The following is a 26814-nucleotide window of genomic DNA, read 5'->3' as shown; positions in this document are numbered from 1 at the left end:
AAGTGTATTGGACTTTAGAGGGCAAAATTTATTTCACAATTAGGTTCATTAAAATGAATTGTTCAGTATAACATTTTTATCCTCTACTCAAGACCCATGAGGTAACTTCTTCTCATAGGGGTTGGAGAATAAAAACTGTACTAGTAAGAAAAGATTAGTTACCTGTTGCAGGTTTGATGTTTTAAAATGTTTTTATGGTAATAAACCCTGTTTATAAACACTGAATGACATTCCACAGGATAAGATAACTATGAAAGTCCATTATACAAAGAACAGTAACTAAGGAAAAACTTAAATGATGTTAACACCATTAATGGTTCTCAGTCTTTAATTGTTAAGTGAAAACAATGGCTGTACAGATCACTCTTTTCTCTCTTCTTAAAGGATTATGTCTAAAATCTGTAATAGTAATGAGAGCTCCACATCATTGATACATTAGCCTCACCCGCATCATCATTCAGTCATTTCTACATCAGTTATTCCAAGTTCCTTGTGGTTTTGTTTGTCTACCAAGACAGAGTAACAAATATGTTGAAAAACCCAGAAAAGTAATAATTGTGAGATTTTAATTTTCCTTTCAAATTATGATACTCAATGTCACTTAGCTGTAATAGTGGCTGAATTTCAGAGAGAGAAGGTTGACCTCTTTTTCTTTAGATTAAAACAATTTCAGGCATTTTGCATAAGAGGCAGGAGATGTCTCATACTACATATTAGCTACTTCTTCAAATGCTCATAAAATATGTAAAAAATTAAAATAATTTACAAAAATATTTTGTGTAATATTTTTGTGTAGTCTTTTAATTCTGGTGGGAGTAACATGATTTTATTTTTTTTTTCTTATCTGCTTAATATTTTTTGAATTTTTAAAGGAGGAAAACAAATATAATTGAAAGCTAGAAAACAAGGTTTAAAAAACATTGTAATTGAGATTCAAGAATAGACATGTTAGACAAAGAAAATTTTAAATAGCATATTATATTAACATTAATAATATGTTCTAATAGCAATGTGCATATACTTATATGATATTAATAATTATGTCATTAATATTTATATAATATTGTGCTGTCAGTGACTGCCTTTCAGCTCTACTTAAAAATGTGCAAAGGGTTAATTGTGGCCATTCCATAGTTATTATGCAAATGTGCATTGCAGGGTATGCAAACAGTTAACTAGGCCATATAAATTTCTTTGCGGGTTTCCACAAATTACACTGCAGGGATCCAGCTGTTTTGATCTGATGACACTAGTTCACAATTCAAACTGCAATATGCTATATAACACAAAAATTTCAACAAACCAAGGTTGGGGAAGATTAAATACATTACAATGGAAGGACTGAAAGTAATTATAAAATTTTCACCTAATCATGAGAGTTTGGTTTTTCCCTGTCTTTCTGTTTTTTTTCTGAAAATCCTTTTCCACATGGATTCCAAAGGTTTCTCATCTTTTTCTCTGAACAACAGGATTGCCTAAACTGTCTTTCATCTTTCAGGAAGATGCTCCAACAGCACCTCTTTGTTGTTGCTTAATCATTGGTCTGCTTCTGTGTTCACAAAGACAAAATGTGCATTCCTAAATGCACTAAAGTGTGAAGCCTTGCTGTACTTCTGATGTTTGTACTATAATAATACCCACCTAGCCCAATGCAACATACACAAAAAATGAACATAATATTCAATGAAGACACTGTATGCAGATTGTAAAATGAGTTCTCACTTCTTTCAGCTGACAGTTTGTTTAATTTCCGTTCTCAGTTTGTATACAATGGCACAAGAATTTAAAGATATTGAAATTGTCTTTTCACTGTACTGGTTTTGTTTAGCACTATCACCTTTTTCATGCCCACAAATACTGTGAATTTTCTTGCATGTGAATGAACATACTCCATGTAAAGTGGTGTCATGGTTTAGGGATGGTGAGTGTTCTCCAATTCTAAGTATTCCTATCAAAACCTTGCTGCCACTTGCTCCCTCTCCCCTCCAATTGGAAGCACAAAAGGCAAGGATCATGGGTTGAAATAAGAACAGTTTGCTGGAAACAGCAGTGAGATAAGAAAACAAACAGTAACAGCAACAACATTAACAAGAGAAGGTATAGCACCAAGAAATTACTTGCACAGAAAGCCTGCAACCAAAAAAAAAAAAAAATATCAATCAGTTCTTCCATGAAAACATTCATGTTTTCTTCCACTGAAAGGAATGTTCTTTTCCTCAGAAGCCAGAGTCTCTTCAACCCCCACCCTTGGCAATGACCTGCTAGGGTTTAGAAAAACATCAGGGTCCTGGACACAGCACTTCAACAATGTCTCCTTCCAGTTGATGCAAAAAATTAACCTTGTCCTGGCCAAAACCAGAACAAGAGGAAAGAGTAGATGCACTGATGACTGTGAAGAAACGCATGCATAGTACAAGCACCAGTGGTGCAAATTTTATCATGAAACCTCACCAGTTCTTCTGAATTCCAATTTGAAAGGGTTTTATTGAATGCTAAGCTTTTTGCTGAAAGTATAAAATGATAATAATTGAAAAATTATTAATGGAATTACCACTGGTTATGAGTATTAACCAGTTAAGTAGTTCTGTATTTAAATTATGTTGTCTAATGGTATGTTATTATCAGTTGCTTTGTGACAACATAACAAAGTACTTGAGTAACACAGTTCAGAGCAGTTCAAAGGGGAATTTTATTTACATGAAAATAACAGCCATTTATGAACAAAAACAATGAAAATATATTTTTACAGTTGAAATATACTGAAAATACTTATTTTAATGGAATTGGTATTCGGTCTTCAGCATTTCCTACAAATAAGTAATTCCTGAAAATAGTACAAAATATCATGCTTTTATTCAGGCTTGCTTTCCTAAGCAGGCTAAAGGATAAGTTTTCAAATTACTTTTGAAAAACATAGCTATCTTAAGTGACTATTTCAGAGCTGTCAGAATAGGGTTTTGAACTTGATGCCCAAACTAACCTCGGTCCAACAATAACATTCGTGATAGACAGTTTTTCAACATCTTTCATTAATCAATTTAAGAATCTCCTGGACTTCAGAATCACTCAAATGACAGAGACCAGTTTCTAAGTCTTGCATGGAAAGAGGTGCAGTAGAGCCAAGGAAATATTCTGTCATGGTTATATATTTTTAGAGGACAATTACAAGTGTGAAGAACATGCAGGTCTTTCATGGGCAGCTCATATGTATTATTACAGGCATGAACTTCATGCCTTCCATGCAACACATGCAATGTCTGAATACATGGCAAGTTTCATGAGGTCAAACATCTGCAGTGTTACTGGTTGTTCACAAGTTTGATCTATCATTTAAAATCTGTGAAAAATCTTTTGGCAGCTAATCAGCATTAAGTATCTGGTTTAAATCAGCAAATAGGCAAGAAGTAATTTGATTTAAATGGATCCAAATAAAATAGGTGTTGACAATTAGAAAATACTTCTAAATAACAAACTGTCGTGATAGAGCTTGATCCTATGAAATATGGCCAAATCTACAAAAATCCACAGGGAATGTGCTGATTGTATTGGTTGTTGAATAGAGCACCAAGAAATTACACTTCCAATTCAGTAGTTTATTTGCAGTAGCTTTTCTATTGTGCTACTGCTGACCTGATGCAAATAAGATGTCTTCATGGTCCATTTAAAAGATATAAGAATTTTCATTTTGAAACTCAATTGCCATTTTATCTGCAGTGTGGGTTGCCAGTATTTCTTACTCTTAGTCACTGTGTGCTGCTTCCCTGTAAAATAGTTAACAGAGAAAAGATAACATTTACCAAAGTCATTGTACATTTTGCAGGTTTCTTGCTTCTCCTAACACAACTAACTTGTGTACATCCAGATGTCTAAGTCACCACTTCCTCTCGGTGGCTGTTTCGAATGCTCCTACACAACCAGTTTCATGGCTAGTCCACTGACAAATCACGTTTCAGATAGTACTAAAGACCTGTTGTTCTTCTTCTCTGAGTCTATCTTGAATCTTGGCAGACTTCACAACACAACTATGAGGTCTGCCTGTCTAAGGCTTTCCTTTCAGCCCACCTTTCTAAACCATCCCAGACTTAAAAAAAGATTTCTTTCTGACTTCACCAGACTGTGGGGAGCACTGTGCTCCAGGACGGTGTAGATGAATAGAGATGAGAGATCTCTGAAGGCTGCTCTTCGGATATAAGGTTTATTAGGGATGGAGAAAGGTCTTGCTTGGAGGTGCCAGACGCAGCACGTGGCAAGGCTCGAAGGGATGGGGTAGGGGAGAGACAAGAGGATGCTCTAGGAGAGGGTGGAGGTCTTAAGAGGGGGGAAGATCCAAGAGAGAGGAAGTTCCAAGAGGAGGGGAAGTTCCAAGAGGGCATCTGGCCCCTCGGAGACCCCTTATCAGGGGGCTTCAAGATGGGCTGGAACAAGGCTCGGGCCAATGGGGTTACAGGCACTTGATGTTTTAGGGGGGAGGGTTACAGGTGCAGGGTGAACCATACATTTTAGGGGGTGAGATGGAACAGTCCACTTGACTTTTGGACTTATCTGTAGGTAAGGGTATTGTCCAGCCAGCAGGAAGGACCGTTCTCATCCTTGCTGTATTATTTATGAATAATTATATTTATCCATCCTTCCCAACACCAGACAGGTCAGAGGTTATTTTCCTATGTGATTTTAGCTCGTGAACATATAAGTCAGTAATATGGAAAGTTGATTCTCCCAAAAGAAACAGCCCAACAGTATCAGTTCTGAAAGGATTTCTACTGTAATTATGTAATAGTAGAACACTAAATCTCTTAAAAATAATGAAATATTATGTTAGGGAGAAAAACTTAATCCTTCTGAAAGCATTCAGTTGTCTAGGCAAGCACTGCCTATTTACTATGACCAAAGCAATTTTTGGCAGTATTAATAATGCGCAGAAACAACAGAACTGTTTTCTGTCAGGAATAAAATGACCCGTGCAGGGAACAATGCTGTCCTGGGAGATGTCCCCTGTGGAATTTCTGAAGGGCTGAAAACAATTACAAAACTCATAGGTTTTTTGCTGAAATGCAAAAAACCTCACCTCATTAAACAGGAGTACATAATACATTATGTATAAAGCACTCAACTCACTAAATAAACATTTTACAACAGGGTAAAAAATGGAACAGAGAAGAACAGGAATCACAAAAATCCTATCTTGTTGTTAAATTACATGCTTTTGGAAATCATTCTGGTAGAAATGTCTACAAGATCTAGGCATACACATATGAAAAAGTCATTGCAGGCTCTCTTTTGATGGAGGGAAGTTAAGCAGTTCATTGGATGTCTACAATTCACATCTAACATGAGTCAGATAAATAATTACCAGTAGGGAGACCTATCTCCATTAACCATAAAGGGAGTACAGTTTGACTGGCTCAGATATTCAGGGCTAAATTGTTCATATCTAACATGAGATGAATTCCAACCTCAGAGACCACTGTAATGAGCCTGCATAAGACCATGAAGATGTGACAATTAATTAACTCTTTGGCAACTGGTCTGTACTGCAGAATTCGCCGTGCAGGTGTAGGGAGCAGGAACACAAGAAACAGGCAAAGCAGTCTGCCTTGTGAAGGGGGCATAGAAGCAATGCAAACAAATTTACATGCGAGTACTCACCACACAGAAACCAGCAACACCCTGACTGCTCTGGTCCAGCAGGACCAGAAAGGATCCCTTCCTTCCCCACCACCCCCTGCACATGGCAGGAGGCTGTATAGGATAACCTCAGAGTCCTGGCCATGCCTTTCCTGCCTACTGCAAATGCTAACAGCATCCCAGCCATAATCAGGGCATAGCTGTACTACTCATGGGCAAGAACTACACAGCTTAATTCACAAAGTTTGTCTCTGGTTGTTACCAGATAAGAGTTACTGCATCCTTTTCTGTAAGTTATTTATTGAGAAGAAATCTGTGTGGAAGTAGGGGTGAAGGTTTGTTTAGTCATCTTATGGAACCCATTGTGTGTATAAATGTCACAATATCTTATGGCAGCACATGGTAACAGAGATTTCAGATAAGGTCAACCTTTGTGTAATATGGTTTACTATACAATAATTAGGTGGAAAAGAGACAAAAACTATTATCAATTTATATTTAAACAGCATTCTGTAATGAGTACTATGTGCTTGAGTAATATACAGAACTAAAATACATAATCTTATATTTTTAAACAAACATAGTTAATCTGGTGAATATTAAGTAACATCTTGTAAATCTTGTAAATGTTTTGCACTAAGATTAAGCCAAGTTATTTCAGAATCTATAATTCCTCAATAATAAATTGTTATACTATTTTCAGCAATGAAAATATTTATATACATAGTCTATGAGCAACTGAGACTGATAGCAGAAAAAGAATTATTATATCATAATGTCTGTAAGCAAAATTACATTATGAACTGCCAATTATTTGGTCTCATTTTTGAATATAAATAAACAAGAAATTAATTTCTTTTGGTGGAAGGGCAGAAATAAGATGACTACTGCATATGTACAAGGGGCTAATGCATAGGATTATGTTTAATTGTAAATTTATATGGTATTCTCTGTCTTGCTAGGAAGCTAAAGGAAAAAGATGACATCTTTCTAAAGATGAGGGTTAGAACTGCGAGCCACAAGCATGTCACAGACACAAGATGGCTCTGCAGGAAACTTGAACAGAGGCAAGGATGTCTTTTCATAATGTTTTGAAAGCAGTGTGAGCATGGTGATCTCATTGATAGGAGGAAATTCAGAATTGAGAGTACACCTTGTGTGAAACCTTTCTGAAGGCACTCTCATTTGGGAGCATTATATTATAAGAAAGTGGACCATTTTTTGGATGTAAGATGCCTGTGGACATACCTGGCTCACGGGAAGGACTTGAATTTGCAATACATATTTTGTTACTGACATCCATGATTGGGTTGGGGTTTTTTTGCTTTATCTGGGTGTGAGATGCATATTACCCACTGTTGTTCTTGATAAGCAGCTTCAGCTGCTGAGTTTTTATTCTTTTGGCCAAAATGGTAAGCTTTAATGAGTGGTTTGAATTGTTGGTGGTCTCTGTGCTGTAAAAGTGGAAGTTAGTGAATATTCTCATGTTTTAAGGAAGTGCAAGCTTGTAAGATTTCCTTAAATCCAAACAATACTTCTTTAAGAACTGTAGTATAAAGTGAAGTTGTTTAAACCCAGTAGGCAATGTTTTTAATGTTTTTATTTTCTGTACATCATAAAGAATAATTTGATTTCTTTACATACATACTCTGAAGCCTAATATATGTATTGACATTCCAACTGATACGTACTTGTGAGCTGTAGATTATGGTATGATCCCATTAAATATTTTATGATAGGAGAATTAGAATATTATGACAAATAGAAGGAAAGTTTTGCCATTCTTTATAGGATGAAATAAATTTAAGCCTCCTGAAAACAGCAGTTAATGCAGTTCATATATTAAAACATGATGTTAAGTGTATCAAAAACTAAGATGTAAGTTGAAAAGGGCAGGATAAAAATGCTTTTCCCGGTAAGACTTCATAACAGTTTCTAGTTCCTAGCTCTTACAATTTTATCTTTATATTTTCCTTGGAGTTTTTTATAAATATTGTCATTTAAGCAACTAAGCAGTTTCCTTTCTTTTTTTGTTTTCTTTACATAGCAGATGGTACGTGAACAGTACATGACAACGACACCAGGCACGAGCCTAGAGAGGCCGAAGAATGAATATATCTACAAAATTGGAATTTATGGCTGGAGAAAGCGTTGTCTCTACCTGTTTGTTCTCCTCCTGCTTATCATCCTAGTTGTGAATTTTTCTTTGACAATTTGGATTCTTAAAGTGATGTGGTTTTCCCCAGTAAGTGTCCTCTTTAATTTTCCATTCTTGACTTCTCTTCCCTGCCTTACCCTTTCACTTATTTTGTATGTACACCAGCTTCTCTGTAGGTAATAGATGGTGCTTTTTTCTTTCTTCTCAACTGTGATTTGTAATTTGGCTGAAAGTAAGTTAGAAAAATCTATTTTTGAATGTACTTCCTCATATGTAATTTCTGCATTAGTAATAATTCTTGAAATACTGAGGTTGTTGATGCTTTAAATTACAGTGAATTCTAGCCATTCTGTGAGAATGTATTTTACTGTTGTCTCATAATCTCTGTTTAGTTGATAGTTTACAAATGTGTATGCTGTAATTTTATCTCATAGATAATTCCTCAGTTAAAATATTGCTGACAGCTGCTGTAGTTTTTTAGCTTCTTTCTCCAAATTATAAGCATCTAAAATTTAACAATTTATTTGCCCAATTAATTACAGCTCAGAAGTAATTATCACTACTTCATGCTTGAGGCTAAGCAGCTATATAATTCAGAAGTAAAATTAATAACTTTCCACTGTCATATATATTTTAATATTTATAATGGAATTTTGCATGTAGTCGATTAAAGGGTAAGTTCCAGAAGTCTGCAAGATATGACTTTAGTGAGAATGGAATAAAATGCATCAATGAATATTGAAGCTTAGCTAATTTGCTTCTAACATGGAGTTGTGATACACAGATGATTTGAATAGACTTGTTACAAGAAAAACCATAATAACAAATTTTTACAGCTCTGCCATGGCTAGTGAAGAAGGTTTCTCTTATCTATTGTTATTACACCTCTATCACTAAGTGAAGACCACTTTATCTTAATATAAATATTTCTATGCTCACTAAAAAGAAAGTATGTTAATTTTCAGTACTACTTACTAATACAGTTTTTAGTGCTTTAATTCCTGTAAGAGGTCTTCCCCTACATGAATTCTTTACAGCACTGTTACTATCATACAGATTACAGTGCAAAACATCCCATATAATTTTTATCTTATGCAGCTCACATGAAAGATATGCCTTTAGTGCCCGCATGTCATAGATCACATAGAACATGAAAAACTTACATTTTTTTTTCTGGCTCAGGGTCCTATTTTTACAGAGTTTTAAAAAATATTTTATGTTGATTTGATTTCTTCATATGAACCTGGGTATTTCTTCTCTGATACCAGTGAGGACTAAAAATAAAACAACACTAGACAGTCAACTTATAGGAATACCCATCTCCTTGTAGTTCCTGTGTGGAAGATACCAAATGCCTTGATCTGCTGAGGGACAGTGTTCTTCAGCTTTTGCAACCAGAGCAGTGTAGTAACAGCTCTAGCAGTGCAGGTTTACATCCTTTCACAGAGTGGGCTGTGAATGCCACAATTACAAGGAATTTCCTAATTCTGTGTTAAAGAATCTATATGTCTGATGTGCCCAATTGGATAGTGATTTAACTGTAATGCCTTCATCAATTTGGGATAATTTTAGGGAAATACTGAAATTCATATAAATATCAACTGTAAATACATTTGTGCAAAGTGCACATGTATGTCACAATTCTCAACAAAAGAACATGTGATGTTAAGAGGAGAGAACTTCTTTTACTGGGTGCTATTTTAATAGACTACATCTCTCAAGACAAGAAGTAACTGAGGATACCAGAAATATCACCCAGAGAACTGAGTCTAAGAAGGATGTTTAGTGCACGATCAAAGTCTGGAAGTATATAATTGAAGCATCACAGTTCTTTCCTCTGTCTAAGGAAACACCTATTGTGAAGAATTAGTGTGATAGTTATAAGAAATTGCCAATACGATCATAAAAACCTTTTCATGATGGAATTAAGCATTTATTTCTCAAAGTATTTTGTTGCTGTTTAAAAAGAGAAGTATCAGTATAGTGTCACAATTAGATTTTTATGATTCGTGAGTTCCAAGCTTGACAAGTATTTGCTGTTTAGGAAATGAGTTGATTCATGTTTATCATACTTAACCAATTAAGAATTTCCATGATTGGGAAGAGTTGTAAAGTAATTGTGAAATATTATCCTATTATCTGTTATTTAGCAAATATTAATCTGTCAACTGTGATAACACTTATATTTATTAATTGTATTCAGGTATACTGTATAGAGATTATAGGACTTATTATGTTTAATATTCATAATAGATACTGTATTTTTAGCTAATACTTTAAAAGCATTTGATCCTAGTTTTAAAAAAATTCTTTAAGATCACTCTTAAAAATATCACTTTTAACAATATTTAAATATTGACAGCTAATAAGATATTAACAGCTTTTTCTCTAAAATAATACAAGAAACAAGTTGTATTCTCACTAAGGTTGATAAGCTTATTTAGGAAAAAAAGTCGCAAACATTTAAAAATATATTTTTATAGCAGAATCCTGAAGAGAGTTTACACTGAACAAAAATTTTATACATAACATGACTGCAGTATATAATTATATAAGGAAAACAGTTTTTCAATAATAGGGGCACTGGTGCTTTCATGATTGATCGACATGATTCTATAGCACAGCCATTTCTTCAGCCCACTCAGAGCTGACAAACTGGTTATTTAGACATCAAAGTTTCTTTAGTTATATAAAAAGTGTTCTCTTTTTCTATAAAACATCCTTGACTCTTTCATTAAGTAATAACTTGCAGTAATAAGTTGCATTCAAAAATCACATGCTATGTCTATTCAGAGATCCAGAATAAAATAATAATGAAATTATGAACAGAACTTGAAGAAGCTCTGGCATTGAATTAATCCATGCACACATGTCCTGCCTTAACCCCCATAAAACCAGACAGTGTGATAAATACTAGCAAAGAAGCTAAGCTGATAAAGGAGAACATGAACCAGACATAGATATGCTGCAAGATGAATAGAGTTTGATCTCCTTTTACGAATTTGGAGTGATGAAAGACAGAAACTTTTCTAACCTCTATTGTTTGAGTGGCCTTCAGCATCAAATGTAGATTACTAAATTGAACAGAATTCATTGTTTCATTTCATTTCATAAAAGCTAGACTAAAGGAGAAAAACCTGAACAGAGAATATATCCCTTTTCTCATGCTGCCCAATTAAAAAACATATGGGCATCTCCAAGTTGTGCACATTAATTCAAAGGTATCAGCTGTCTCTCATTCATTTTTTTTCCTTTTCTGTCTAGGAGTTCAGAGGGACAGGGTCTCAAGTTTTTTTTTGTGGGAATAAGCGAAGAAACCTGTGAGTTCATTATATTCAGCTGTTTCAGAGAAGACATTCAAATAATTATGCCTTGAGTTTGGTGAATATGATAAAATAGAATAGTTTTTAAAATAGCATCATTTTCTGTACAAAAATCAGTTTGAAAAAGGGTTGGGTTTTTTCCCCAGGACAACATATCACATTTTGCATGTAATGAAAATTTCAGATTCTGTTTCTAGCATAATGAGGCTTTCTGAGCACTAAAGGGGACTGCTAGTTTTAAGAGTTTAGAAAACTTAAGGTATTTAAGGCTGCAAGGATGTCAGAAGTCCTGTGGACAATTCTGAAGGATCCATTAGGTCTGAAAGAGAGAGCCTTCGATGTCTCTGATATCTGCTGAAAGACAAGTGTAGCAGGATGGAAGCAGTGAAGATTTCTAGAGGGTGTCAACAACTTCTGAAGAGGACACAGAGGTATCACACAGGTGGATCTGCTATTCACAGGATCTCATGGGAGACAGATCTGAAGGATAAAGTTACCCAGAAAAGCTAGATCAACTTTCAGGACTGTATCCTGCAAATGTAGGAATGATCACTCCTGATAGCTAGAAAGATAAAAATCCTGGCTTAGCTAGGCAGGTTACTTGTGATGGAGCTTCAGTGAAAAAGCAGTATAGAAGAGTTGGAAGCAGATACAGACTACAAAGAAGAAATTTCTAAACAATGTCTGGGCCAGGAAATATGTCAAGCTTTCCGTGTCAGGAATGCCAAAGCTCAGCTTCAGTTAAGAATAACAAAGGGCAAATGTCAACAAGATAGTATGCATCCATTGGTGCAGAGAGAACTGATTCTCCTGCAGTCACCCTCTACAGTGTTTGAAAGGTTTTGGAGACTGGGGAGATCCTTGATGACTGAGTGAATGCAAGTGTTGCACTTGTCTTTAGAAAAGGGGGCCATGGGTTTACCAAGGGTGAATGATGCCTGACCAATCTGATTGCCACTTTATGTTAAAACGTCTGGAATTGTAGATGATGGGAGGACACAAAATATCATTTACCTTGACTTCAGCAAGTCTCCTGACTCTCTCCCACAATATTCCATTACCCTAGATAGGATATTACAGCCATGAGGAGTGGACAAACACATAAGTATAAAAAGTAAACTGCCTGGGTAGTTGGGCTCAGAATGTAGATGCTAATGTGTTATGGAGGGCAGTAATAAGCATTGCAGTTGTTTTGTCCTAGCTCTTGTCCTTTTCAAAAACTTAATAAATGACTTGGAGGAGGTGACAGGATGCTTGCTCACTGAATTAGCAGGTTATACCAGTTTTGGGGGTACCATTCAAAATTTCCAAGGCTCAGGCTGGAGGTCACACTAGCTCTAGTCCAGGATTGTCATGCTAGGTCTCATGAACTCAGGTGTGAAAAATGCACCTGATCAGGTGATTACCATTCCTGATGCTCTAACAAATCTTCCTCAGAAACACCTCATTAATTCAGTTATTGTATTATTTAGGTTTTGCCACTTTACCATAACATCAGGATCAGTTGTGTGCCAAAGATTATGTCTGGATTTTTTTTTGCCTCTGATGAAGAAACCTGTTTTCCATGGATTTTAGTGGATGGTCTTCTAGAATAAGAAAGGAAATTGCACTGTATTTCATTTTTATAAGGGCAGATAGTAATAAAACTATAGTGTTCACCAGGATAACTTCAGTGTGGAGTTTCCTCTGACAAAAATTTTAAGCACAGTGTAAGAGAAGTAGATAGGTCTTTATAGTTTTAGATGCACTGCTAGTTAAACATAATTCAAATCTGTGGTCAGTCTGAAGTTCTCCTGCCATCCATATCAAACCTTATCTGTATTTGAGTCCAACATGAAGAAAGTCAAGTCCTAATGCTAATCCTTAGAATAACCCCTGTGTCACCTTATCATGACAGGGAGTGACTTGGTCTGTGGAGTGCCAAGTCAAGCAGTGTCCAATATCCAGTCCAGCAGTGCATATCCTAAGCATGGTTCTTCCTAAGAATAGGACAAATGTTTAGCCTGCTTTTGTGCCTGCACCTCAGCTGGACTTAGAGACAAAGGCAATGACAACTGGGAGGGTTTCTGCACATTTTATATAGACTATGGGCTTTTAAATTCTCCGTTATGAATATAAATTTCTTTCACTGGAATAAATAGGGCAATTGTCACAGTTGTACCGAAACATACAGGTTTTCTAGATATTATTGACAGGTGTTTTCTTAGTTTGGCCTACTTTTAATTAGGGAGTACACTACATGTGTAGCCATTCCCAGAAACTTCTGTCACAGACATAGCATTCTTCTAAACTTCTGGGGTACCCATTAAAAATTATTATAGGCAAATTATTAAAAGTTATTTTTAAATTATTTTTCAAAGTTTTCTGTAAGGCAATAGTAATTTGGTGATAGTTCATTTAATAAGAAATGTTGAAAAGCAAACTATATATAATCTTACTATATATACATATTAGTTAGGTGATAATTGTATGCTCTACATCTATAAATACAATATGTATTTTGAAATAAAAAACTGATTTTGTAATAAAATACTTATGTAAACAACTATTCAAGTACTTGATAAATTCAGGCACTGAAGATGGAGGGAGTTACTTAAGGAAATATAGAAATATGAAACTAGGAATGTAATGAATTAAGAAAGCAAAATTTTAACTGAAAATCAGTTAAAACTTTCTGACAGTGAGACTTAACAGACTGTGTAATAGCATATCTTATTAAATTGGAGATGCTCAACCATTTGGAACACCTAAAACCAGAGCAGACAGCAATGAAAATGTACAGTGAAGAACACTTACAGCAAGAGCTCTCCTTCTCTAAAGACATACATTACTGAACTTGTACAGCCTTTCAGTGTATTTTGTGATTAACAGTGGGTCCTCCATGGAATTAGTTGCCATTTTGAGAATGTTGCATTACCTTAATACTTAAATAAATTACTGAATTTTTCATAAATTCTCATCCAAATTTTCACGTCAGAACATGATCATGCCGTAGTTTCTATTCTGAATAATCCTAAACAGCTTTATTTTGCAGTTTTTCTGTTAAGTTAAATACAATTTGCCTCCAATCAGGCTACAGTCATTCCCATTGTCTCTATCAGACAAATATTTAAATATTTTATGCCAAGATTAATAATTGATTAGAAAGATACTGAGGTACTTACTGCAGAAAGCTGTTGCCAAAGTCTTTTCAGTAGTGATACATATTTTCATTTAAATATATTTTCTTAAAGCATTTGATTATTCTGTATTATATTATGAATCAAATCATGTGTATGTAAAAGAGTGCGGAGGAACACTTAAGTGTACTGTTGGAATAATTTATAATATTTATAAAAAGTTATAAAAAATCTGAGTACAGTGAGATTAGAGTGTGCATGCAAGTTTAAGAACTGGATTTAAGAAAATCCTTTTGACAGCCTTTGCAAACCAAAGGAAAATATTTAATTCCATTTCTTTAGCTAAGTTGAATAATTACAAATGTTAAAATAATAAAATTAATTTTCCAACTTATAAAAACCTAATTTCTGAATAAACACATGTAGCAGTGGGAGTAGAAGTCTGTTTCTTCATAGCCAGTTTTTCTAACACAGGAGATGTAATGGCATTTTTAATATCTGTCCAGTACAGAACCAGAGACAGAATTTGGTCTTTGCTGAACAAGGAAATGAAGCTAAACCTGAATCAGTTTTGAGAATGTATTCTTTCCTCTCGAGTAACACCTGTTTTAATTAGTACTATAAGTAAGGAAGTCTGTTATTCTGTATATCAGGACAAAGATAAAAAAGGCAAAAAGAAAAAAATATCTTGAAAATATATGTCTAAAGTATGAATCCTATATTATGAAAAAAAGTTACAAAAATAAGCAAACATCAGTGGCTTGATAATTTGCATAATTCATCGCTGTTTTCTTACAAATCTGTTGAATTCAAAGTGTCCATCTACTTTTCTGAATCTCAAAATATTGTATACCCACTTTGGCACTCTTGTCCACAAATGCTGTTTTAGTTTGTATCCAGCCCTAAGCCAGGTGAGGCTAACTTCAGGAGTGCTTGCTGTTGTCAAGGGCTCTGATTTGACCAATATCTTTGACTGAAATTACTCCACTGTCATCCAAGCAGATGAGTTAGATAACTTCTGTCTGAGCCCAGCAAATAGAGTCCTTGCGACTGAAAATGAGATGAGGCATCAGTAATGTTATTATACCAAGCACGTACTTAGCTCCAAAATTGATATTGTAAGTCAAACAGAGAGTTTCATCAGATTCATTACCAATCCTGTTTTGCTGATTGCTCTTTAACAATCTCTACCCACAGTCCTATTATCTCAATGAAACAGTACACTCTTGTTTGCAAAGCAAGTTCTCTAAATAGTAATTGCTGCAAGAAGTACTGCAGTGCAAGCTGGATCTATAAAGCCATTAATTTAACTAGCTTTGGGGCACAACAAGTGATGTCTTGGTCTGAACTTGCCAAGGTCTTTCCCTGATCTGGCCTGGAAGGAGGATGTAAGGATCCTACAAGAAAGAATAGGATTTAACTGAGTGGAAATGCTGCATCCTTTCTTCTCTGAAGTTAATACCATTACTGGTTTCATTCAGCCACTACAGCATGTGTGGACTTTTAATATATGGAAAAGTTTAATATTCAGGGAGCAGATACTGCAATCAAACATGTTTTTAACTCCTAAGACAGAAACTACTTGATTTGAATTGAATGTGTGTTCAAACTAATGTTGGAATCAACTTTGAGGATTTTTTTGGTGTAACTATGCTAACATATGGGTCAGCTTGTCTTTCCAGTATTTGATCTCTCTCCAAAAGCAGAAAATACACATCTTCCCTTGCAGCTATTAGCTGAAACACAGAGCAGAAGTTCAATTTCTCTTATTCAGAGGAGTCTGATGACTGCATTTGAGTCTAATGCCGAGAAGGTACAGAAACAGTGATGATATGATGTGATATGGTATGACATACAATATGGAGAGTGGTTGACAAAATACAGTGAGCCAGTGTGTATGAGTTTCAGTGTTGGTAGGAAAATAAAAACTATAGTTATTGATCAAATTTAGATGAGTAGAAATACCCATTTTTAAACTGAATGAATGTTCCCCGTGCCCCATATTCATTTCTAAGGGCCACATGCTGACATCAGCAGACCTACATTGTCATACTCCTGGGAGATAAATCCCAGAAATCACCTGATACTCTTTTGTTTCCATATGCCATGGGTAGCATGAGGCCCAGCTACCTGAGAGCAACTCACTGTGAGTGCAAGAACCCTAGAGCTGCATCTGTTTGTTTTCCACTCCTAGTAGTCTGAGGTCTGTGTTTAGAGTCTAAGAGAATGGTAACACATCCAAGATGGCCCTCCCATCCAGATGTTCCACAACACAGTGCATTTTACCTAGAATTCTGCAGTGGTGGCTACTCATTTCAACTGGTTTGTAGTATCCCTATAATTCACTGAAGAGCTAGATGTCAAATGTCTTTTAGACCTGGACTTCTCAAGCTAGTCTTGATGAGCTTTTGTGGGGATTTAGAGATTGAATTTTTGTGGTAGAAGTCTTCGTCTCTTTTTCTTCAAGCACTTACCTACTTGGGAGCATTTTCAAATTATGAAGAAATGTTTCTACTGTAGTTGAAGACATCCTGTCACTGCAGTTAGAATAAGTCAAGCAGTTCTGAAATGAAAACTGGTCACACCTGTGTGAACACTAATGTTAAGTTGCATCTTTGGTGCACAAGAGTTTGGCAGCTGCCAGCAGTCTCCACGCTAGTCAGCTCCTTGCAGCAATAAAACCTGATTGCTGTCTACAGAGATGCCATTTCATCCTTCCCTGCTGTACAGCTGTGGCCCTGCCTCGCTGAGGGCTTGGAGTAATTACAAAATGTGTGTCTCAGCTATATCTGTATGTACAACACTGTGTTACAGCCCAGGGCCAGCAAACTCAAGCAGTGACAGTCACCAGCATCAGGATAACCAGAATCCAGATGTGCCATACATTTCCTGTCTTTAATGAAGCACTTTTTGCCTCCCACCCTACACAACAGCTTGTTGTATGACTCCATCAAAGTCCACATCTAACTGATATTGGGTCCCTTTCCTCGAGTTAGTAGAAATACTTTTATTCAGTTATTTGAATAGGAACAGAATCAAATCCTTGAAACAGAAAGCATCAAGTTTGTTCATCACTGAGGAAGCCACAATACTCAGTAAAAGGCAATTGGTAATGTAAGAAGCAGAGTAGTTGTTGAAAGAATATTATGTGTAACTATTATGCTCTGCCTTTTCATGGAACTTAGCATTGGATCTCAGTGCATTGGGGTGGTTGTTTACTCTAAATCCCTCTATTTTATATTCCATATAACTTCAATTTGCCAGTTATAAAAGGGACATAATAGAATTCCCCTATCTTGCTGTATTGCATAACTCAATACTTTTGCAATCTTAAAATGCTCAAATATGGTAGTACTAAGAACATAATATTTTTTTGCAGTCACAAAGGTAATAGAAGTGAGGATCAGTATGCAATATCCATATTTTTATTGTTTGCATGAATATAACGAAGTTTATGTTAGTCCTCACAGACAGTCGTTTATGCACATAAACCAAATCTAAATTTCCCTGGGTTTGCACTTCCCAAGTGGTTAATGAGAATGGATAATGAGGCTGTTAGGCAAGTATGTGAGAATGCAAGCTTTGTGTCAATGCCTAAATTAAATATCTGATGAAGAAAATACACCATACTGGAGGACATACTTATACAAAGTAATCCTGAGGGATATGACTGGATTTACTGAAAAAATAGGAACTTTTAGATAAGTTGAAAGAGCTGAGTTTTGTCATGTCTTTTGTCAAAGACATGGCTTTATCCGTCTAGCATTTTCACAATAATCATTGCTGGAAAACCTGAATCCATTAGAAAGAGTGTGATGAGTAAATTGCATCATTTTTTTCCACATAATTTTTTTATTCTATCTCTACTTAAAATTTCTTCCTTCCGAAAGCAGGACAGAGATTGCCACCTAGGAGTTTGTTAATTTTTCCCAGTCTGCTTCAGAGCAAGAATTAATTGCTGCTTCTTCCTCTGCCTTCTTCAATTTCAGATTTGTCAATGTCATTTTTTTGTACTTATTCTGTAATATACTACTTGTTTAGTTCTTTATATTCCATAAAAATATAAAAGTTTTTTAAACTTGATAGCTAACATAAACTACTTTTACCTGATGGGAAAAGGTATGAGCTCAGAGAAAATAATCAGATCCTAAATTTGGTTAATAAGAGAGGAGATACTTGTTGGTGTTATCTCTTTAGAATATCCTGCTGTTTCACATCAGCTTTTTCAAGTGTTTTCCTTAAAACCTAAGTGTCTTTACAATGCTGGCATGTTGCAACTTAGAAAAAAACTGTCCATAGTCTTTGCTAGAAAAACATATTTCTAAATCAGTCAGTGCTGGCTAAGAATTGTCATTATAAAACCTCATCATAGGTATTATTTTAGTTTTGCCTTATGGGATGTATCACTATATACTGGTATACTGGGCACTTTTTAAAAGCTTTGCAGTAGTCTAGAATTTGGAAACAGTATCTGTTTTCACTGAGAAATGTCAGTACATTATATATTTCAAAACAATAAAATGTTTGACCCTGAAAAACAGATTCCATAAATAGCTGTTCTAAAAGCCTCTTTCCTGAAGCAAGTCTTGCTGAAGAATCATGATTGTACTCTCCAGTGGAATGAATGAACAATTCTTTCCTTATGGAATTTAAGCAAAACTTGTTTCTCTCTTTATCTCTTTTCAGGCCTGCTAAAAAAATAACTACGATTTTTCATTGAAGACTGGTTCGATATGTTACTTAGCATTACATATATACATACATAATCTGATTAGTCAGAACATATACTTGAAAGCAATTACCATCTCTTCAATTATAACTTTTCTCAGTGGCAAGCATAATTCATTAGATGAACAATTTATTGATGCGTAATCGGTGGCCTGTTATGTATCTCTTCTGTATCTCTTCTGCTTATGTGGAGAACTACCTGAAAACTGTTTGGAGTGAAAATACTTTTTTGGGCTTACTGTTTTTTTATTTAGCACTTCCATCTGTTCCTTGTAGTTTGCAGCAGTTGTCTTGAAATATTTTCATGTGGCCTTGCTGGAAGCCTGTTTCTTGGTTTGGTTCTTTTTTTGTTTGTGGTTTATTTTTTGGAGGTTTTTTGCAAGTTTTCTGTAGCTCTCTATGTCTGGGAAAGGGGTGAATCCTTTACAAGTTAGCTAAACACCTGTGAAATACCTTGCAGCTGAAGCCTGCAAACCCTCAGATGCTCAGATGTACTTACCAAAGTGATTCCTCACTCATTTTTCACATTATCAATTCTATGATAATGAAGAAAGGAAGTAAAAACAAAGAAAGGAGATATTATCAGCTGGAAAGAATAATTGGGCTGAAAGCAGGACAGACCTAGGAAGACTGAGAAGCAGGTGATAAAGAAAAAGGTATATGATAATGAGATATAGAGCTTTGACCTACAATTGAAGGAAAAAAAAACTAAGCCAATGAATTAAAACTTAATTAAACAGTTATTGCTGAAAATGAAAGCAAATAAAAGTCCCTCTTTTTCTGTTTTGTAGGTTTACATTATTGATAGAATGAACCCTGAGATGTTAATGTAAGGTTTTTTATGTGAGTACTCATATGTAAAAGTTTATTGTTCATTGCACTTTTAGAGGGCAAGTGCAAAAGTTGTTTCAGCACAGCCAATACAAATACACTTCTTTTTAATTTAATGACTATAAAACCACACCCTCCCCCTGCCAAAAAAACAAAACAAAACTAAACAAGTTTAATAACTTCATGAAACCTGCAATTTCTCACAGAAAATTACTCCTGGGAAAAAATAAGGTATTCTCAAAATTTTAAATGCATTACTATTTGTATATTTTTCAGTAGACTTGAGGCAGGCAGTTCTGAAAATGTTTAATTCATGAAAAGAACACAAAATAAATACAGCAATAATAGTAAATTGTGCATAATTCTCACATCTTCTCCTCAGACTGGGATGGGACACCTGCGTGTTACAAAAGAAGGCCTTCGACTGGAAGGGGAATCTGAATTCTTATTCCCTCTTTATGCCAAAGAAATCCATTCGAGAGTGGTGAGTAATCTTGCAAAAATGCTACATAAAATGAATGTACTTCTGAATAATTGAACTTTCCAGGATTTCTGTCATGTAAGAAAAAAAAAACCCATATATAGGTGTATATTCATGTATATCTGTATACAGACATATTTCTGCACACTTTACAAGGTCAGTGTTATGATGCTTTGTCAGAATTAACATTTATCTCATAGACATGTGATAAGCAGCTCAAACAGGAATTTTAATTGTTATCATATGCAAGTAATGCTAAAACTTGAGGAGTGTATAAAAAGGTTTTCATTGTTTTTACTGAGATTATTTTTTAATACAGGCTTCTCTAGGAAGCTGCGTGTTCTATTTATTAATCCACTCCAGAATAGTTTCAATATCTCTAAAATCAGTGGATCCCAATGGAAAAGTTATGATTTCTATAAAATATATAGGATTTATCACTTCAAGGACAATGCCATGAAATATCTGGCATGTTTATATATTTATGTATATAAAATTTACAAGTCTAAATGGAAAGACCTAGTATTTAATTTAGTTCACCTAGACAGAAAAGTTTATTGTTGTTATTACTAGTGAAGTAAAAAAGGAATACCGTACTTGGTCAAATATTTATCAAAATCATTAACTTTAAAATGTCACTGAGAATGGGAAAGGTATGGAAGTTGTGGGTTTAGAAAAAGGAAGAGAGAATCTGATTTGGATTTTAATTATCCAGGGGGACTCTGAAGCTTATTCCAGTGAATTTTTTGTAGAGATGTCTGCTTCTGACCAATAAAGTAAATATTTTTCGGAATTATTGTTCATAGTCCAACATCACACAAAATAAAGTTTTATATTTTGTAAATATTGTCATCAACCAGTGGGACATTTCATTGAATAAAGTACTATTCAGTGACAATGAAAGCCAAGTATGGCTCTTTCATATATTCAAACATGTAATTGAGAAGTAATAGCCAGCCATGAGACCTTTCTGAACCTAGGAAAAAAGTTATTGTGTATACATATTGCTATACCGAGAGAAAATGTAAATAAATTTCTCAGAATGAGGTTGTTAACATGCTTGATTACTAAAATTTAAGCAATGCCATCATATTTTGATCTTTTCTTATATTGATCTTTTTTCTTATTTTGAGCTTTTTCCTATACTGAGCTTTTCTTTTTCTCTCTTTCTGCAACAAGTATTTCCAGTTTCAGGAACAGCTCTTAATTAAGACAGTGAAATTCCATTTCTATATCTATATTTCTATTTAACTTCTTTTGCTGTATTCTTTTCTGCCTCACAGGCAGTGAGAAAACTATGTGCTTCAGTGAATTTCCCTTGAGGTTGTTTATCCACTATGAAATATAACTTTTTAAGACCACCAGAGCTAATGTTTAAGAACTCCCTCTAGTCCCAGAGATCATTATGCAGTGTTAAGCTACCATTTGTGCTCTCTTAATACGTTTCAGCTCTTAATACATTTAGTACAATATAGGAAAAAGAGGTGTGGCAGCATCTAATATAAGCTTGGCTGTCCAATGATCCGTCATGATCATTAGTAGCGTGCATTAATTAGAACCTTCAGGCTACTGCTTCTCTCTGCCTACTGACAATTCATCTGAGGTTTTTTGTTTTTATCCTTGCTTTTCTAAATATTTGAACTCTCTAAATGCTTCATTGCCTGCAGCTTGGTCTCCCGAGTTGCCATTTATGCGTTTATTCTCATAACATTACTTATTTGTTAAGTGTTCTTTTCCTAAATGTGTCTTGAAGAACCGGGCCCCTCACAGCTTTCAAAGCAGCTTTCTCCCTTGCCTTAATAGTTTTCTCCTTGCAGTCTCCTAACAGATTTTCTCACCTAATGAGGTCTCTAAAGTGCTAAGAAAATATGTAGCAGAAAATCTACTTGCTGTGCATTGTCTCTGGAGCCTATTACAAGTTTATGCCTTTATTATGAGTCCAGCACAGAGCTATGGGCAAGACCATTGCACCTTTGCTAAAACATCTGCATGGAAAGATAAAAGATGAGCATTTTTAAATATGTTACTAGATTTTAATTAGTCAAAACCATATGTGTGGCAGCAGGTTTAGAGTATAGTTTATTCACATTTTCATTTGATATCACAAATTACTAAATTATTTTTTTTAATCAGCCAGTGGCAATGAAATAAATGTAATAAAGATGCCCAGCCTTTTGGGTGATTTAGGAGATTTACTTAAATATACTATATTTACCCAATTCCCAATCTTTGTTGGCCTTCCTTTTCCACTTTATGCTAACTTACTACCATTAATGTTCATTCTAGCACATGGTTTACTTTTTTCCATAGACTTTTCATTATTTGTGTTAATTCTGTGAGCTTTCATGCTTTCCCAATATAATTTACAAAGTGAGATTCATTTCTTTTGCTTACTTAATGACTTCTTTTGAGAGAGTCTTTCTTACCTACTTGTAAGATGCCATTTGGGTTTTTTAAAAAAAATGTGTAAGTTTGAGTCCAAATTGTGTGTTGCTTCTAATTTATTACTTTTTAATCAGGTTTGTGGTTCTGTTACTAAATAAGTGTTTTTAGTAAAATTCATCACATAAAAAAATGTTTAAAACTCTCAGGTTGTCTCATACTCTAAGCATTAAATTGATATGAGGCTATGCCTCGGGTTATCCCTTCAAGGTACTACATAGTCTCTGGTGAGTGCAGAAAATAACTAGAAGCCATAGCTGTGAAGGAGGCTGATCTTTTAAATAATATTCTGGTAGTTAGGAATTATTTATTTAGGAATGGATATCTCCACTGAGGTCACAAAGAAGGTAGCTTGCTGATGCCCTCTTCATATCATGTATTCAGTGATACTTTGGCAACTGAGATCTGCATAGGCACTTCTTATCACTTTCTGAGTTCTTGTCCTTCAGACACAAAGTATGCTTTAGTATGAAAGCACCTGTACTGCAGAAAACTTCCTCCCCTTTTTTTGAAATCTACCAGTGTATTTACAGTTTGCTGATCCAAATGAGCATGATAAGATTTTGTGTCCCCAGAAAATTTTCTGATACTTAATGTCAAGTGAAGACAGAGGCCACTATGATTACCCTGAAAATCACCTGTACTGTCATCTCTTAAAGTCAGTATTGATCTAGTCAGCCTGCCACTCTCTCCATCACTCACTGTTGCAGCTTCCTTGCCTGGAGAGTTAGTGCCAGGTGCCAAAATTAGGCCACAGACTGCGTGGACCATTAAGGAAGCAGAATGCACATGCATGTTTCTCACCAATATGAATTCTCAAAGTGGAGCGCTCACACTCAATTAAATGGCTGTCTTCTAGGAGTCTCAGTTATGTACTGAAAGGTAGTAAATCTAGTACTAAAGCATGTTTTCCAAAAGATAAAATGTTAGCAGCCATTTTCATTGGTCCAGTAACACAAATTTTGTTCACCTGATGAATTTTATTTTTTAAGTTCACCTTTATTTATTTTTCTTACTTTAAACTTGTAATTGTAGTAATCAGAAATATCAGCCCACATTATTTTATGAGACCTGTGGATAGTTTTGTTGCTGCAAAGACCTTTCAGTGACTGTGTTGATACCAGCACTAGACTAAATTTTGAAAATGGTTCACAATTCTAATTGCACTGTCCAACATACTTCTTTGCTTTCTCTATACTTCAGGACTCGTCACTGCTTCTCCAGTCTACTCACAATGTGACTGTGAATGCTCGCAATTCAAATGGGGAAGTCACAGGCAGATTAAATGTGGGTAAGTCTGAGTGATTATTCCTTGTCCACTGCTTTGGAAACATTGTAATGAATATTTGTATAGAGATTTGAGAATATAAAGCACTAAACACATGATTATTTATTACTATTATGGTCATATTTGAATACTTTTCTTGTCACTTAGTAAAAAGCAGCAGTATATTTTCAATTTCTCAGTTAAGCAATAATTCTTCAAATATTTGAAGCACTTCTTTATTGCAGAATTATGCAAGAAAGGTCTCTGCAAAAATTACCCTTTTTCCTTGTGTAAATGTCTATTGATAATTGCAAATCAGTTTCTGAGAAAATTCAACAAGTGAACATGGCTGGAGTCTCTTTTTATTTCTTAGTATTCCAGAAACTAATAGATTTAAGTAGACATCCTAAAAAAATTCAAGTTCAAAACTCAGACATTTATATCTTTTACTATCTGTGGTAGCAGTAAAATACATTGGTTTACTCAGTGAAATCAATAGATCTAGACATACAGAAGTGAGAATCTTGGCAGCAAAAACAAGCTGACCTTTCTCTTTAAATCATATTTTTAAAGCAATAATGGCAACAATGTGTGTAAGTTATGACAACATTTTTCTTAGCTTTGTTGCTATTTTTCAACGTTTTTTTGAGCTTGGAGAAAAATGTAACAAGTTTTTAACGCATTTCTTACAAGTTCCTCGGGCAGCGAAGCATAAATTCCTGCTCACTTAACTGTAGCCTAACCTGGTATGTTTAAGTAGTTTACTAAATTGGGATCCAGCAGAGCATTGATGAGCAACTTTTCAATGCTGTTGAGGCTGTGTAACTTCTGTGACAGCTCCTGTTTGAAGATTACCGTTTTTATTCATATAATGTTTTGCAAGCTTCACTGTTTTCAAACAAAAGAAAAATAACTGAAAATATATAAAGGAGCCTGTTATTCCCCTTAAAAATGTATAATTATACAATGAATCACACTTCAGCCTTTAAATGTTTTCAAGTTCCCTTTTTATAATTCAGTTGATCATAAAGATCTGAATGACTTGTCTTAAGGAAATATCTCTAAATATTTATCAGAAGGAGTGTGATAAATAGGTGTGTGGCATATTCACCTTATGCCACAAGAGTTTGCTAGAGTTATTATCTTCCACAATTTCCAGTATGCTAGAATTATGTCTTAAAACTCTAGTCCTCTTATAAATAGCACTAGTTGCAATTTTGGAGTCCTATAGATAAACTTGGAATTGCTCCAGAGATGACAATATAATATAGCATCTCTCAAAAGGTTATAAGAAAAATACCTTTTAACTCATGGAAATTGTGATTCAAATGATCTGTTGAAAGAATTTAATAACTTACTGAGAACATTTTAAATACTTCTGTCTTCAACAGAAGTAATTCACACAAGAGATGTGAAACAAATCTTTACTTGAGTTTCTGTGAAATTCCCCCTATGAAGATAATAAGCACATATTATTCATTCCCTCATGAATCACAGATATACAAAAAAGACATAAAATGTGAGCAAATTTCAGCATGGTCACTCTGGCTTTAAAGATTGTACATGCCCCTCAGTTCATCTGTATGAAATACCTCTTGGAGGAGTTGTCTGGACATTGTTTTTTAAATCAAACTGATCTAGATATTGAATTTTATACTGTCACCCCTAATTACACTGCTTTTAGAAGTCTCCTTAAATGCAAATTCTTCAAAAACTGCTTGCCAGGAAAATAATACTTTCAAAATAATAGGGATCATAATTAAAAAAAAAAAAAAAATTACCTTCTTTACTCTTTTTGGACTTCAGTGGCCCCATGGATGACAAAAATACCCATTTTGTTTTAATTACTTTTTACAAATAAACAAGAACAAAACAACATTAAAGGAAATAAGAGCTTTAGTTAAGGGAAGGGATTGCTTTGTTAATATTTCTAGGAGAAATGGGACTTAGAAAGACGTTGGCCAACAGATAGCACGGAAGGAGTCTATGCAAAGCATAGTTCTGGGAATGTACAGGCTTCATACTCATAGGGAATTCAGAAAGTTGTGGAGAGAGTTGCTTATAGGCAAGGCAACAATGTGTACAGAAATGGTGGTAAATATTCTCACTGCAGTAGCTCCTCTCCTTCAAATCATGAATAAAATTCAGGTGTCATTGTTACTTATCAATTTTCAAAATTGAAATATCTAGACCTTTCTTTGGTAATCCAAGAAAGCTGCTAATTATGATCTCCGAGATTTTTGTTCTTAACCACTTCAAAGCCTTATTCAATCCTAGAATAAAAGAGCAATGCAGCACTTGTGATTTATATCCTGAGCAATAATAAATCAATACAGTGCAAAAAACTTGTCAAACTTTTTCAATAATGAGCAGTGATAAATATGTTAAATATGTATAAAAGAAATATAGAAACTATATAATCAATTATCAAACCATTAAGAGCAACATTGGTATCAAACAGTAAATGATGTTTTACCTAATAAATATAGGCTTCTTTATACAGTTTATCAGCAGACAAAAATAATACAGTCAGCTTTTGCAGTTCTGCTCCAGTCATGGATAATGTCAATGAAGAGCAGCATGTTTCCAACTGTTTCTTCTAAAAAGTAGGACCAGATTTGTAAGCTATCTGTCTTTCAAGAATTATGTAAAGAGGTTTCAACCTACAGAAGACCCTAAATTCTCCTTGTAATATGTCATTTTCAGGAGAAAATTTAAGAAAAAAAATTTAAACTTTTTTAAAAAAGGAGGTTTCCAAAGTCATGAAAGGTTTGTGGGAGCAGATTCCAGTAGAACGGATTGCTGATCTTCATCCTAGTTCAGTTTTTTACACCAAGGAA

The 26814-nt window shown here is 34.7% G+C and overlaps 1 protein-coding gene across 6 annotated transcripts in view; it reads left to right on the top strand.

Moving 5' to 3' along the window:
- Window positions 1–26814, top strand: part of SGCG (sarcoglycan gamma) — a 103016-nt gene that overhangs the window by 43458 nt on the left and 32744 nt on the right. For 3 of the 6 annotated variants that reach the window (XM_021530623.3, XM_021530621.3, XM_021530622.3), the window contains 3 exons: window positions 7676–7870; window positions 20167–20268; window positions 23911–23998. In XM_021530623.3, the coding sequence (XP_021386298.2) occupies window positions 7676–7870; window positions 20167–20268; window positions 23911–23998 (385 nt within the window). Of the gene's footprint in view, window positions 1–7672; window positions 7871–20166; window positions 20269–23910; window positions 23999–26814 lie in introns of all 6 variants that reach the window. The other 3 variants (XM_077781462.1, XM_021530619.3, XM_021530617.3) reach the window with 1 other exon arrangement.

Source organism: Lonchura striata, chromosome 2 (assembly GCF_046129695.1).
Source record: "Lonchura striata isolate bLonStr1 chromosome 2, bLonStr1.mat, whole genome shotgun sequence".
Classification (NCBI taxonomy): domain Eukaryota; kingdom Metazoa; phylum Chordata; class Aves; order Passeriformes; family Estrildidae; genus Lonchura; species Lonchura striata.
The sequence above is the reverse complement of the archived record's forward strand: the minus strand, read 5'-3'. Positions and strand labels throughout refer to the sequence as shown.